Here is a 15,759-nt window from a genome sequence, read left to right as displayed (position 1 = left end):
GCGTGCAGAAGAGGAACTGCTTGGAGATTTCCTCTGTTACGAAGACTCTTTCAATGCTGCCAAGGAGACCATAGAATGTCCTGCTTTTCCCAAATATGTAGAAATGTTGAATGCGGAAATTGAGCAGGAAGCAACGATTGCAGCCGAGATTGCCAGAGACAGTTCTCAGGACAGTCAGAGTTCTGCTTCATTGAGTCAGGATCCACTAGGAGGACCTGTTATCGAAAATGAAGCTGCCACTGCTATGAATGAAGTGGAAAGAGCCATGGCACATGCTCAGGAGGATGCGGTTAACTTAGAAGAGTTGGAAAGACAACTCAACGTTGAGCAGAGGAAAATATATGACGAAGTTACCATGCAAATTGATCATGGATTAAGTCATGACAAGAAAGAGTGCTCATGTACGTCGTTGAAGCCTGTCCGACTGTACGTGAGTGGAGAAGCGGGAACTGGAAAAAGTTTCCTTATTAAAGCAATTTCATGTTATTTGCAGGAAAGGACAGAGTCATCGCTGTCTTGTGTTGTCACCGCTCCAACTGGACTGGCAGCACATAACATTAAAGGGATTACTTTACATTGTTTACTGATGCTGCCAGTGGAGCATGACAACAAATTACAATATCACAAGCTATCTGGAGATGCTTGTTGTGAAGTTTCAAGAATCTTGAGGAAAATGAAACTTCTTATCATTGACGAAGTACGCATGGTTTCCAATGTCATGCTTGCCTTTGTGCATTTGAGAATGCAAGAAGTTCTCAAAACAGAGTATGATGTGTTATTTGGTGGCAAACACATCATTGTTTTCGGAGATCTTCTGCAGCTGACACCAGTGAAAGGGCAACCTGTGTTCAAAATGCTCACGCATGAAGATACCAGGAAGTGCCTAGGGAGCATTGGCAACGTCAATATATGGTTAAACTTCAATTATGCTGAACTGCATGAAAATATGCGTCAGGCGAAGGATGAAGTGTACAAGACTATTCTACAAGATGTTAGAATTGGAAAAGTGACCGAGCATGGGAAAGAAGCTTTACATGCACGATTACTGTCAAATTTATATCCAGAACAAGATGTTGTGCCTGAGAATATTTTTCAGAAAATTACTGAGAAGAAATCTGGAATATGTTTGATGCCAACTCTTGCAGAATGTGCCAAATTCAACAACAAAATGTTGCATTTGGAAAAGCAAGAGATTGTGAAACTGGAAGCTATTGACAGAGTAGAGCATATGGGATCAACAATTATTTTGTCTGAGAATTTGAAAACAAAATTGGATTCATTAGAGAAGACTATATCTAAAACTGCAGGTTTTGAAAAGACTCTGAATGTGTGCTTGAACTGCCGTATAATTTTAAGAAGGAATTTACATGTTGAAAGAGGTCTGGTAAATGGATCAATGGGTAATGTTGTTGATTTTGTAAAATACAGAAATAGAGATGGAATTGAATTTTTAAAAATTAAATTTGATGGCATTGAGGAAGTACAGCTAATTGGTCGTTGTTCTGCTAGATTTTTGCTTGTAAAAGACTTATATGTTCGCCGTAAGCAGTTTCCTGTTTGCTTGGCATATGCGGTGACAATCCATAAATCGCAAGGTTTAAGTGTAGACAGTGCATTGGTGAATATTGGCAGTTCTGTGTTCAAGGAGGGTATGGCATATGTGGCATTGTCACGAGTTAGAACTTTATCGGGATTGTACTTGATTGAGTGTGATGTCACAAACATTTGTGCAGATCTAGATTGTGTTAAGGAATACAATAGGTTAAGAAGAGAGTATGCGCCACATTTGCCTCAATATCCTTTGTTTGAGAAACGTGTGGTAGGCCGGAAACGAAGAAATGTGACCAATACTGGGGAGGTTGTAGCAAAAAGACGAAAAGTCGATGAACCTGAAATTATAAGCAGAAACAAAAAGGATTCTGTTGAAGATGTTGTTGGTTTTCAATTTGAAAACAGATCTGGTGTCAACTGCTATGCTAATGTAGTGGTTAATGTTTTGTTTTCTCTAGAAAATGTAAAAGAAGAGAATGTGGTCAATTCTGATCAAAGATTTTGCAGTTTGTTAAATTCTGTATTAGAGAAATGTAGCACTGATAGAACAAAAATAGAAAGTGTGTCTGAAATTCGAAATCTGTTAGACAGATGTTCAGGCCAAACACAATTCTCTCAAAATATTCAGCAAGATTGTCAGGAGTTTTTAATGTATATGCTTGATGTATTGCATGCTGAAGGTGTAGATGTAGATCACCTGTTTGGGCTTTCTTATCAATGGCAGCTTGACTGCGAGAACTGTAGGGTATCAAGTACTACTAGTGTAGACTCAGAAAGATTTATATATTTAACTTTGCCAGACAGTAAATCAGTCTCTTTTAATAAACTAGTAAAAGCAGCTGATCACAACATGGAGTGTAGCCAATGTAAATCTGAAATGATGTCCACATTATTTATACGAACATATGGCCAGTATGTTATTTTAATGTTCCAACGATGTAGGCCTGATGGAACAAAATTGACAACTTTAATTAAAAATTTTGTGGCTTCACAGTTGTCAATATCAGGAAGGACTTTTGTAACTGCAGCAATTATATATCATGACGGTCCTTCAATAACATCAGGACATTACACAGCTTATTTAAAGTCTAGAAATGGCTGGTCATTCTGCAATGATTCTGTTTTAATTTTCACAAAAAAATTGCCGTATGACCTTAAAAACTCTTACCTGGTGTTTTTAAAACCAAAATTTTAGGGAAAGAATCTCGGGATGTGCTCTGAGGAATTTCAAGAAGTTCTAATGGCTCCTACACGATTTGGCCTTGAGGATAAGTGTAGTACAGAGACATAACTTCTTACCATAACACTGGACGTCATGGAGAAATAACTGCACTTTGAATGAATTCAGAAAAACTGTTTCTTTTTATAAGCAAATTCAAGCAGCCAATCAAAACATGGAGTAGAGGGAATGTAAGTCTGCAATGCTGTCTACTGTTTTATATTGCTTTGTGATTAAAAGTGATGTAGAGAATTAAATAATTGTAGTAGTCATAGAGATAGTGTAAGTCTGCTTCATAGTAAGCAGTATCAGTGTCATAGGAAATGTAGAACATGAGTGAGCAAGAAAGGTAAGATATTAGTAATCCAGGATTGTGAAAATGATCTTCAACATTTTAATTCTGAAAGTTGCGGAAATACAACATGACGGGATTGGCTTACAAGAATTCCAAGAGTTATAAATGGCTCTGACACGATTTGGCCTTGTGGAAACGTGTGGTAGAGAGCGAGAAGTCATTTATTGTATGTAACATATTTTTCAAAACGATGGAGGTTGTCTTTCAGAAAGTGGCGGGCTGAAAGTAATAACAGCACAACAGAGTGTAAGCTGTTCATAGGACATCCTTCGACGTCATGGAAAGTAAGTTAACTTTAAGGAGTTCTGAATTCTGATTTGTTATGTTGTATGTTTTTTTTAAACACAATCATTTTGATTGTGTTTTTTTTTCCCCGCTGTTATATGATGAATACCTTCAAGTCACTGTTTTTAGTGAAATTTGATACATTCTGAGAACAGCAAAAATAAACCATTTAACATGTATAATTAATTCTGTACTGTTTGCATTTATGATGTACATTTAGAACTGTGTAGGAGGCATGGAGAAGGAGAGGCTTCTGTAAGTGTCAAAGTTGTTGCATACAGTGCTCATATTCTACGTAGTCTTTCATATGATAGACTACATTTCCACAATGAGATACCTAAGCAAAGGAAACACAGGTGATATGATTGTGGAATGAGCAAAAAAAATTGCACGTTTTTCAATTATATTACCTGTGTTTCCTAACATTACACATCACATTGTGTAGATGAGGTTTAGGCCTGTTCCTGGAGACAGAGGAGGTCTGACATTTGTTCAAGAGTGCAGTGGACATGACTCACTTCGTTGGTAGGCCTCCACATGTATTATCTCCTCTGTATTCTTCAACAAACCTAAATTCCATCTGCAACCCTGAGTAGGACTTACCTGAAACAAATCTGTGCATAGGTTACACCTTATTGGCATCTTGAAACAATCATTTAAAATGTTAGGGTCAGATTTATGGTGGCCGTGCGCCTCTTTTGCTCCATTGTGGGTCACTTTTGTGTAAAAGATGCACCATGTTGCAAGATAGGTTTCAGTTCATCTCCAGCAAGATACCATCAGTTTAAAATGTATATAATTAGCACTGTGTAGGGGGCATGCAGAAGCTGAAGCTTTTGTAAGTGTCAAAGTTGTTGCATGCAGTGCTGCACTTCTGGGTACTGTTTAATATGCTGCACTACATCTGCACTATGAGATACCTAAGCCTAGGCAACACAGATGATGTGATTGTGAAATGAGGAAAAGAAACTCCACATTTTTCAATTACATCACCTGTGTTTCCTAAGTTTACGAATGACATTGTGCAGATGAAGTTTAGGTCTGTCCACGGACACAGAAGAGGTCTGGCCTTTGTTCAAGAGTGAAGTGGACATGACTTACTTCATTGGTAGGCCTTCACATGTATCATCTCCTCTGTATTCTTCAACAAGCATAAATTTGATATGCAATCCTGAGTAGGCCTCACCTTAAACAAACCTCTGGAGAGGCCACACCTTATCGTCATCCTGAATCAATCATTTCAAATGTTAGGGACAGATTTATGATAGGTGTATGCCTCTTTTGCGCCACTGTGCGTCACTTTTGTGATGCAGCGGCGGTGCAAAAGATTTGCTATGAATTACAAATTGATGCATCTAGGCAGATGTGTCATGCTGTAAAAAACCCGTGCCACATGAAACTGATGCAGCAGTGATGCAAAAGATGCACCATGTTGCAAGACAGGCCTGACTTCATCTCCAACAAGATAAGAAGCTAAGTCTTCTGTAAATGTCAAAATTGTTGTATATACTGCTCAACTTCTGTGTACTCTTTGATATGCTAGACTCCATCTGCACTATGAGATACCTAACCAAAGGCAACACAGGTGATGTGATTGTGAAATGAGGAAAAGAAACTCCACATTTTTCAATTACATCACCTGTGTTTCCTAAGTTTACGAATGACATTGTGCAGATGAAGTTTAGGTCTGTCCACGGACACAGAAGAGGTCTGGCCTTTGTTCAAGAGTGAAGTGGACATGACTTACTTCATTGGTAGGCCTTCACATGTATTATGTCCTCTGTTCTCTTCAACAACTCGAAATTTCATTTGGAACCCTGAGTAGGCCTCACCTCAAACAAACCTCTGGATAGGACACATCTTATTGGCATCCTAAAACAATCATTTAAAATGTTAGTGTCTTGCGACACTTTTGTGAGACAACAGCAGTGCAAAAGATGCACCATGTTTTAAGATAGGCCTCACTTCATCTGCATCAAGATACTGTTAGTTTAAAATGTATATCTTTAGGACTGTATAGGGGGCCTGGAGAAGCAGAAGCTTCTGTAAGTGTCAAAGTTGTTGAAAAACTGTTTGTCCTTCAATCTTTTCCCTTGTCTTTTCTCATTTTTAAATACATGTTTTAATATTTTTCAAATGTTTGTTCTCTCTTTCACAGATTGAAAGTATAAAAACAAAAAGTGAGTAAGTTAACGACAATTATAAGGTAAATGTTTTGTACTCTTTTCGTTACATTTCTATCACATTCACCTACTAGTAGTTCGACAGCTTCATTTCTTTAACCCTCAGTTTCCTGCCTTTGCTACTTCCCTCATTCCTTTCTCTATTACCTACTTACTCTACTCCTTCCACTCCTTTTCTCAGTCCCTCTCTTCTCATAGTTCCTCACTCTTGTTCACTCACTCCGTCTCTATTACTCTTAGTGTCTTTGACTGATCACTCTTTCACTACTTGTTCATTATGCTTCTTCTGTGTAGTTGAAGCACACTAAGGGGCATATTATGAACACAGCCAATAAAATTATTGCTGTTTTTATTGGCAGAAAACTGTTGCAAAAGTGGTTTTAGCGGCAGTTTTCCACCGCAAAAGCGGCTTTAGCGACACATTTCTGCCGATAAAAGCTGCAAAACTTTTATTGCCTATGTTGATGATATGGCTCTATGTTATTTACATTTCTTTGCTGTTTCAATTAATCTTTTTCTGTTATTTTTTCTTTTCTGTTTTCTGTTTTTTCTCTCTGTTATTCCACATGTTTTAATCTGATTTTGAACATTCACTCACATTCTCCAAGAAACTCTTCTTTGTTATTGTTCTACTATCTTTTTTTTCTTTCACTTCCTTATCTATTTTGTTTTTCACAATTATACCCTCTTCCATCTTTTCTTCGGTAAATAGATCTATTAAACAGTATCTCTGGTTTACTCCCTATAGCTGTCTTTCTTTTAACATTACTCTCTGTTTACTTCCCTTATACTCACTCTTCTTTTTTTTTTTTTTTTTTTTTTTTGGTTCGCTCCCGGTTCGCGAACCGGGAAGCGAACGGGGAAGCGAACTAAAAGAAATAGAGCTTGCCAGAGTGCTAAACATTCTAGCAATTTTTTTTGAAAGGGGAGGTAGTTCTGAAAAGAACTTTTTTTTAATGTTTTTGTTGTTTTATATATTTTTTTTTGAACATTTTTTGTTTTTTTTGTATTTTTTGAACAGTTTTATGTTTTTTTTGTTTTTTGGGGGGGGAAACAACAAAAAACAGGCATTGAAAAGGGCTCAACAGGAGCAAAAAAAATAAATTACTGTCTGGGGCGGTTCGGGCAATTGTGATTTACATAAGCTAGGTTGATTAACGTAATGACAGCAATGCACCGCAATACATGCAGGTAAATTTCATATGAGCAAAGTTCTCCTGTATGTTTGGCACGGTTTCCCGTGCCTCTGCTCCTGTCAACGATATCAGTGATGTTGACCTGGCCACAGGAGTTGTTGTTGGGTTATCTTGCATGTCACGTATCTCTGCCTGGCTGTAGTTCAATGGATGCCACCTGGTCATGTGACGATGCATTGTATAGTTACCGAAGCTATACTTTTTATCAGTGCCTCTAGATAACCGGTCTTTACAAATGAGGCAGGTGACATACCTAGCATTTACTTTCTTTTGCTCTCGAGGGAGTGAAAAAAACTGCCAAATAAAGCTGGCTTTCCGACGGGAAACCCGGGGCACCTCTTGTAAGAACTGTGGTCCTTCTGTCTCCTCTTCCTCTAGTTCACCCTCTTCCTCCTCTGTGTTGCTGAGGAACTTGGGAGGTGGTCCTCTCTTCCCATGAGGAGGTGGAGGTGGTGGTGGGGGTGCACCAGCTGAAGCAACTAATGAAGCCATTGCTCAACTATACAAAATGGTCTTCCTCTCACAAAGATGAAAGTCAGAGTGAGGAAAGAAGGAGGGGTTTTCATCATTTGGGAAAAACAATAGTTCTAAACCAATGAAAAGTGTTATTTTTAGGTCACCTGACCTAGCCTTACATCATTATGAAACCAAAAGTGAAATTAACCAATGAAAAGTTTTATTAACAAGTCACATGACCTCTTACGCTTAAGTTACGCGCTGCGGAACGCGCCCCGGATCGCTTCCGGGTCGCTGCGCTTCGCGCCTCGGTTCGCGCTCCGGAGCACTTCCGGGTGCGCTAACGCGGTGCATCATAAGACGCATTACGCGGCAACGCGATACGTCGCGGTTTCGAAATGCGCCGCGGATCGCTTCCGGGGAGCTGCGCTTCTCGTCTCAGTTCGCGTACCGGAGCACTTCCGGGTGCGCTAACGCGGCGCGTCATAAGACGCATTACGCGACAACGTGATACGTCGCGCTTCCGCGACGCGTCACGATGTTGATTTCTAACGCGGCAGTTGCGCTAACGGAACGTTTACCGGTTCGCGGACTGGGTCGCGGCATCAAGATGAGCTAACGGGAAGCTTCCCGGTTCGCGAACCGGGAGCGAACAAAAAAAAAGTATTAAAAATTTTTTTTATTAATAAACATATAAAATATATTTTGGGATTTAAAGAAGAATACATTTTACAGCTACAGATATTAGCTTTTAAAAAACCAATCAAATTCACTGAAAAAACCATAGGTTATAGACCATATATAGTTAGGAATTAGCATTTACAAAACCTTGAAAATTCACTGAAAAAACCATAGGTTATAGACCATATATAGTTAGGAATTAGCATTTAAAAAACCTTATTTTACTCACACAAAACCATTGAAATTCCATATATAGTTAGTTGTACTAACTATATATCGCGCACCCGCAATCCACTGCTGATGATGTCACATATTACATCATTCATGACATGGTCAGTGACATCACTGATGACATCACTGATGACATCTTAAATGACATCACCGATGACATCACTGATGACATCTCAAATGACATCACTGATGACATCACTGATGACATCTCAAATGACATCACTGATGACATCTCAAATGACATCACTGATGACATCACTGATGACATCTCAAATGACATCACTGATGACATGCCACATGTCCACCGCACTGAAGAGGGTAAAACACCCATAACAGATAACTAAGTGCTTTATCCTTGTGGTGTGTATGATGAACTGAAGACATTGATACAGCTATCTGTATTTTAAATGATGAACTGGGAGTGGTCTTCCTGTAGGTATTCGCTGGTTTCCATAACAAAGTGCACCACCACTCCTTAGCGTAGCTTTCAGCACTGCACTAAAAAACACAGTTCCAATGTCACCCAGCATTATATAATTATCTCAGTGCTGTACCTCCATTCCCAACACCACTCTACAAGGAACACAAAGTCAGCATCCCTCAGTGTACCACCAACTTGGCTACATTACATCAATCCGCTCAGCACAGCATTAGAACTGCGACAAAATCCTGTGTGCAGCATCATTACATCTAGTCACCACACAATGAATAGTAAACACCACAAATGCCCTATTTGTACTACTCCATGAAAACTAGCACCATCCAACCACAACAGTTTTTATATTAGCACCGGATTTGCACACCATTAAACCTCAGCATCACATCACCATACTCAGCCCACACCATTATTGCAGCACAACTCTTTATGCCTCAGCCCCACACAAATACTCACCAACACCACAAGCGGTCAATCTCCACTGCTGCAACTTCACCCTCACTACCATCTGCTACCACTATCACCTATAACCATACATACAATTCTGTACCTGTATCTGAATCTCTTAGTACTTCTTGTGTAATTAATTAATTAATTAATTGCAAGTGCCTGTTATATTTGATATCAGTGCTTGATTTTTTGTGATTTCCCTTAATATGTACAGTGTACACAAATGCAAATGTGATATTAAAATAAAAGCAAAAAGTAAGTCAACCAACACTATGCTGTCATTTATAATTATGAGAATAGGATATCATGTTGTTAGAGTATGATGTGCTGTGCTTTAGTACAGTTTAACCATGTCATTTTCACTTATAATGTTAGTAGGCCTAGTAAACGTCAAGCACTATTGATTGATCACAAAGCATTTGCATTTATTACTTTCGCATCATCAATGATACTACGAAAAAAGATAAAAACAATTATACTATTAGATTAGGTGCCCTCTGACAAACGTTCTCTGAGCCACAATTAATATAACATGTTTCCGGAATAACCTTCTTAAATGGCCCAAAAGCTCCATTACTGCAAGCAATTATTCATTCTACTCGCTGTAAGCACTAGCAACGGCACTGCTATGTTTTAGACTTCTGTTTATAATCCATATTTTATATATTTTTTTAATACAGTAGGTTTTACAGCAAACTTCGTTTATGGAGACAGTTGGACAGGGTTTAATTATCAAAGATGGCAGATGGAAAAAAACATATGGAAACATGTTTTGCCTTTTAAAACAACTTAAAAACACGGTTCGGTACAGATAATTCTAAATATAATCACAGTGTGACCTTCACCTTTCACTTAGCGTTTTTAAACATTGCTACTGATTAGGACGTCTTACCTTGGAAGCAGATTTCCAAAATAGATGTCCTACTCTTATGTGATGCTTTGCAGTGTGTCCTGCTGGACGGTTGTATGACAGAGGCATCCATGGTTGAACCACACGTGCCTCTACCACGCAGCCCAAACCACGTCTGCGTTTCAACAACGCTTTCCTTTACAATGCGTGCCTTTACCATGCAATTTCATGAGTGTTTGGCAAAGGGATGTATGGTAAAGTTTCCACCTCGTTCCCTCCACACTGGGTCCTTAAATCCTGACCCCTGCCCTAAACCTGACTCCCCCGTGAGCCCTAAAAAGACCCCACCCCTTAAACTATCCTGACTCCTCCTGCCCTAAAACCTGCCCCTTTGCCCCGAAAACTGCCCCTTCCCCCTACTCTGAGTCCTAAAGCTCTGCCTCCTACTTAAACCCTACCCCGAACTCCCCTTGCCTTGTGCACTAAAAACTGCCCCCTGCCCTGGAAACTTCCCCTTCATCCCCCTGCCCTGAGCCCAAATTCTCTGCTCCAAACCTTAAAACTTATCCAGACCTCAGACCACTGACCTGAGCCCTAAAATCGCCCCTCTCACTTAATCTACCCCCCAGCCCAACTTACCTCGTCGCCTCCCCATCTTTCGCGAAGGTCATCCTTTCTGGTCCCACTCCCTGCCAGGCAGGCGCTAGAACGCCGACTGCTTTAACCATGCATATGCGCGGTTCAGCCATATGCGTGGTTAATGCAAGCGGTGTTCAGCTTGCCATGAAATGAAACATGTGCTTGAAGTTGCGTTGTAAAGTCTGTTTACCCTACTGGACACATCCGAAGACAGCCCTTCCCTGGGGGCTGTACCTACACCTACCCCACACATATCCATCGCAGGTAACAGGTGGCCCTGTCAATAAAAAAGGCTGGATGCACACACCCACAGCCAATTACAAACATGTGCATCCTGTGTTTGCATCGTTATTTGTCTAGCTCGTGAACCCTGGTCCTACGACTTAACAATGCTTCAGATAAATACATCTGCATTAGGGCACTTGCCTTTCTATCAGTATTATTTTAACATACATGTTCCTTAAACTTTTACAGTTGTATAAAGTTATGGGTCTCCTTCTCTTCAGAGGAGACTACCATCAACCAGATCAAACAGACTAAACAAGGTGCATGCAATGTTTTTTTCTGGCAAAAGACTGTTGTTTAAACTGTTCTAGCATTCTGCGATCCATATCATTGTTATTATATATTGCACTGTAGGTGTTAGCGGTATTGAGGTGGTAGTGCAACATGGCCTCGCCACTCCTGAGGGTCTAACGGTGGACTGGATTGCAGGCAACATTTACTGGATAGACAGTAATTTAGACCAGATTGAAGTGGCTAAACTGAATGGTGCTATGAGATCGACACTAATCGCAGGCGGTATGGAGCATCCAAGAGCCATCGCACTGGACCCGCGATATGGGTAAGTGCTTTATTATCATAGCTAATGCTTAGCTTGGCCTGTGTTATGCTTAAGTATCAAGTATTTTGGTGCATCCTTTAGAAGTACCTTCGCTCGCCATACTCACAATTGGGACATAAGATATGTATTTCCACTATGATGCATCCCAGTGTGTGTTGCCTGACAATACCTCAATTTTATTCTCATCACGAGAGGGTGAATGTTACACCAGCTCCTAATGCATTTCATTTTAAACAACAACTTACTACATTGAGCACAAACAACAAAGGTAAAATGAGTGTCGAGTTGTGAATGCAGTCCTGTCATATGACATTCATGTTATAATTTTATTTTAGTAATCTTTTTTTATGGTAGCCTTTAGAGAAATGTGCACCCTGTATGTTTGTGATATCTTCCATATTCGTTCTACATTTTGTTGTTGCTTCATAAATATGTGGGTTATAACTTTTCACATATACACATTATTTTATCAAATTCATGGATTCATTTGGACATTTTTAGCAACTTGCACAATATACTCATAAAATTGTAACTCCCCGTTAGACAATCACACTTTTTGTGCATCAAGCTACATGAATAATTACTGCCAAGCGATCAATAGTTTCCGAACTAACTGGGCCGTAGGATTCATCACAAGTATCAAGCAGGAACTGTTCTCTTGCTTCAACATGCCTTTATCTTCCCCTACGAAAGTTCACGAAACTTTGTGCTTGATTACAGGGACTTCAGATCCACAACACACTGATCAATGCTTCTTGAGACATTGAGAACTCTAAATCGAGAACCACAATGACCTCAAGTCTGACTATTTGCCTTCTCTTTCAATGTACAAGCCTTCTAAAAGGAGGAAAAAACATATTATTGCCTCTGTACTGCAAGTGGAAATTCTTAGGCTTTTCTCCTTGCAAGTTCTTTCCTTTATGCCGTCCTGCTTCCTTTCCATTGTTTGTCTCTATGTTTTTGGTGAAGCTTCCTGCAGTTTCAATACTTAAAGGATCTATGCTGCTCCTGCCAATGATCCTGGTACACTCTGTTTGCCCCCTATGTTTTCTGAATTCACATTACAACCAGTCTTGTGGCAAGGGTGCCATAGTAGGTCACCCGGATAAACCCATGTACTGGGGGTGAACCACATACCCACACACATCCATGTCATCCACAATGCGGCAGAGCAGAGATTAAATACAATTAATTTCCATGCTCACACAGGACAGTTGTGTGTTTCCAAAGCTCATAATCTCACCTCCAGTTTGTCCAATGCATTGGTGGCATACATTCTTGAGGTGAGGCCTCACATTGGCAACGAGGATGGCCTGTAGTCTAGGAAGGCCTTCCTCTGACAAACCTTGCCAAGCGAAAGTACTGTAGTGAATGAGGCCGTAGGTAGTAATCCATCCCACACTCCTGCAACCGTCACAAAGTGGTTATTTGCCTCAGTAATGTCAAGCAAAGGGCAGTAAACTGTGCATGTACTACGTGGTGCAGTCCACAATCTCTGGCACAAAGCTGCATCATTCCATGGCCTACAATAAGTTCCTGTGTCACCTCCCTGCTGTGGCTGTCATACCCCTGCCTGACGGCATGTGCTCCAACCTCATACTTCTTCATTAGAACCACTGGTAACATGCTGTTGCATAACTGCACCTCAGGGTGGGCACGGCCCTTCATACCCTGTCAAGTATACCAGGTCTTCTGCATCACACAGTGTGCAGTTGGACAAGATCTGCAACGCCTCACACTGCTGATGAATTTTGCGCTGTGCAGCGCATCAGCCATGTGGCTCAGGATAGAGGCTCTGTCAGCAGCCCTGAGCACCAATCATCTCATCTCATTGTAGCAGCCAGAGGGACCATTTGGTGGGGTACCCCGTCTCAGCCAATTGGGTGGGCACCTCCCATTCAGCAAACTGAAGCCCATGCAACAGCAGCGCCACTCTGGTGTGCCTGGATTGTCAGGCTTAAAAACTACTTTAAAGCCACAACAGACACAGATGATGATGTGAAGAATTCACTAGTTCTACACTATGTTGGAGAAGATATATTCCACCTCTTTTGCAATCTTCCAGATATTGATGCTGAGAGTATATATTTGAAGTGGTAGCAGCACTTAGCAAACATTTCAATCGCAAATGAACACTGGCTTTGAACATTTCAAACAGTGCCTTGCCTGACAACCGGAGGGCAAATCTATCCACACTTTCTACTCATGGCTCGTTGAGGTCAATAGGAAGGCGGACCGACGATGACCCTCAGAATGAGGTGAAGGGCAAACTAATCCAAGGTTGCAAATCCAGTGTTCTGTCGTGCCACATACTCAGACAACCTGGAATCAAACTTGAGGACATCCTCACTTTAGCACACTCACACAAACTCTTCAATGAAAGGGTGTAGATGATGGAGATGTTGCTCACCATGATCTGCCTAAGATGGACTTGGGGAGCCCCACAGCAATCAAGGTAAAGGAAATTGTGGTGCTATGGGGTGACCAAGCGCCTCGCACTCAGTCATAGTAAGACTCAGATGCAGAACCAACAAAGAGACACTGTGGGTACTGTGGCTCTTCGATGTATACACTACAGGATTGCACTAATTGTCATTGCCTGAACCACTTTGATCATGTTTGCAGAGGAGGGCATCATGCTCAGCCCCAGCATGTTCAAAACCCCACCAGATGTGAAAAGGCTCAAGTTGTGTCATCCACACTTGCGCGTGCACAACTGGATTTGACGGCCTGGATTCCCTTGACTGTTCAAATTTGGATGAAAATGACACAGTACTTTTTGTCTTTTACATGATTGGGAGCCGTGAATTGCAAGGGAGGCTGAGGTCCATTTGTTGCATTACAATCACATCCATAATTGACAATGGAGTATCTGTCAGCATGATGAGCAAAACACAATTCATTGCCCTGCACCTGCTCTACACTTAAGCGCAATCAAAGCCTTTCCTTAGTTATTTGTGCCTCCAGCAGCATTGAGACGCTGCTCAGTTTCTTCACTGCAGAATATCTCAGACTCATTCAGTCTGCCACAGCAATCAATGCCATGGATATCAACAGCACTCTAGTGTATTCTGAGCAACAGTTCAAGGGATTAGGAAAGATTAAACCACTACCTGTGTCTCTGCACAGTGATACGTCTACTCACCCGGTTGCCCTCAAACACTGGAGAGTACCATTTCACCTCCTGCCAGCAATGGAAGCAGAACTGCAGAAACTGGAGGACCTAGGAGTTATTGAGAAGATGTCAAGCCCCACATCCCGGGTCTCACCAATGTAGGTGCCTCATAAGCCCAAACAGCCCTACTCCATCTGCATTTGCTTAGACTGCCGAATAAGGCAATTTGGCGGGAAAGACATGTAATACCCAAAAAGGATGACCTAATTCACAATCTTAATGGAGCCTGCTGGTTTTTGACACTTGACTTGAAGGCTGGGTATCATCAACTGGAATTAAGTGAGGACTGTTGCTACGTTACTATATTCTTAGAGCATGTGGGCCTCTGTTGATATCATCACTTCAACTATTGGATTTTATCAGCTACGGAATTATTCCAAAATGCAGTGTCAGAGATGCTGTTAGGCCTCGAGGTGTCTTAAATGATAACAATGACATTCTGGTCAATGCCTCTTCCATTGAAGAACCTCCAGGCTGATTCACCACCATGCTACAGAGGGTTGTAGACGTGGGTCTGAACTCAACAAAAGCAAAGTCACTTTATATGCCAAGAGGTGAAGATCGATTAGTACACATGTATCCTATTGGATCCATATCAAGTGATCAACATCAGAAAAGTGGACCTCCCTTCAACACCATGAGAAGAGTGGAGTTTCCTTGACTTTGCAACTGTGAGAGATTAATTCCAAAACGGCCCACCCTTGCCAGCCCACTGAGAGAACATACTAAGATATCAATAATTAGGTAAGGGGTCAAGAAGGAAGGAAGAACAGGCATTCTGCAGCAAAAATGAGGATCACCTGCAAGATATGACAATCAATTATGTTGACTGAACAATAGAAGAATTAGACTATGTGGTGTACTAGTACTGGTACACCACACCAGGTGGAATGCCTGACAACCTGTTTCTTTTGCCAGTAGTGCACTCAGCACAGAGAAGCACTGTGCTCACATTGAATAAGAAGCACTAGCTATCAAGTGGGCATACACCCATGTTCATCTTTGTCTTATTTATACACCATCAAGGAAGCCACAGATCACAAGCCTCTGATTCCTCTGGCTTCTTGGTCAATGCACCACTCATTTTGTAAAATCAAAAAGTGGGTTCTCCGGTTGCCGAAGTACCAAGTTACACTCAGTTACAATCCTGGGTTCACCTATCTGGAAAATCATCCCTTTCGGCACCTCTAGAGGGAAGAGAGCTCTGA

General features: G+C 41.0%; 1 protein-coding gene across 1 annotated transcript in view; it reads left to right on the top strand.

Annotated features, from left to right (window-relative positions):
* LRP1B (LDL receptor related protein 1B) overlaps positions 1 to 15,759 on the top strand; it is a 3,812,342-nt gene that overhangs the window by 2,055,090 nt on the left and 1,741,493 nt on the right. Inside the window, exon 25 of the mRNA XM_078683424.1 lies at positions 11,172 to 11,376. Within this exon, the coding sequence (XP_078539550.1) occupies positions 11,172 to 11,376 (205 nt within the window). The remainder of the gene's footprint in view (positions 1 to 11,171; positions 11,377 to 15,759) is intronic.

This window comes from Lissotriton helveticus, chromosome 3_1, assembly GCF_964261635.1.
Source record: "Lissotriton helveticus chromosome 3_1, aLisHel1.1, whole genome shotgun sequence".
Classification (NCBI taxonomy): domain Eukaryota; kingdom Metazoa; phylum Chordata; class Amphibia; order Caudata; family Salamandridae; genus Lissotriton; species Lissotriton helveticus.
Note: the sequence above shows the minus strand (reverse complement) of the source record. Positions and strands in the feature narration are given on the sequence as shown.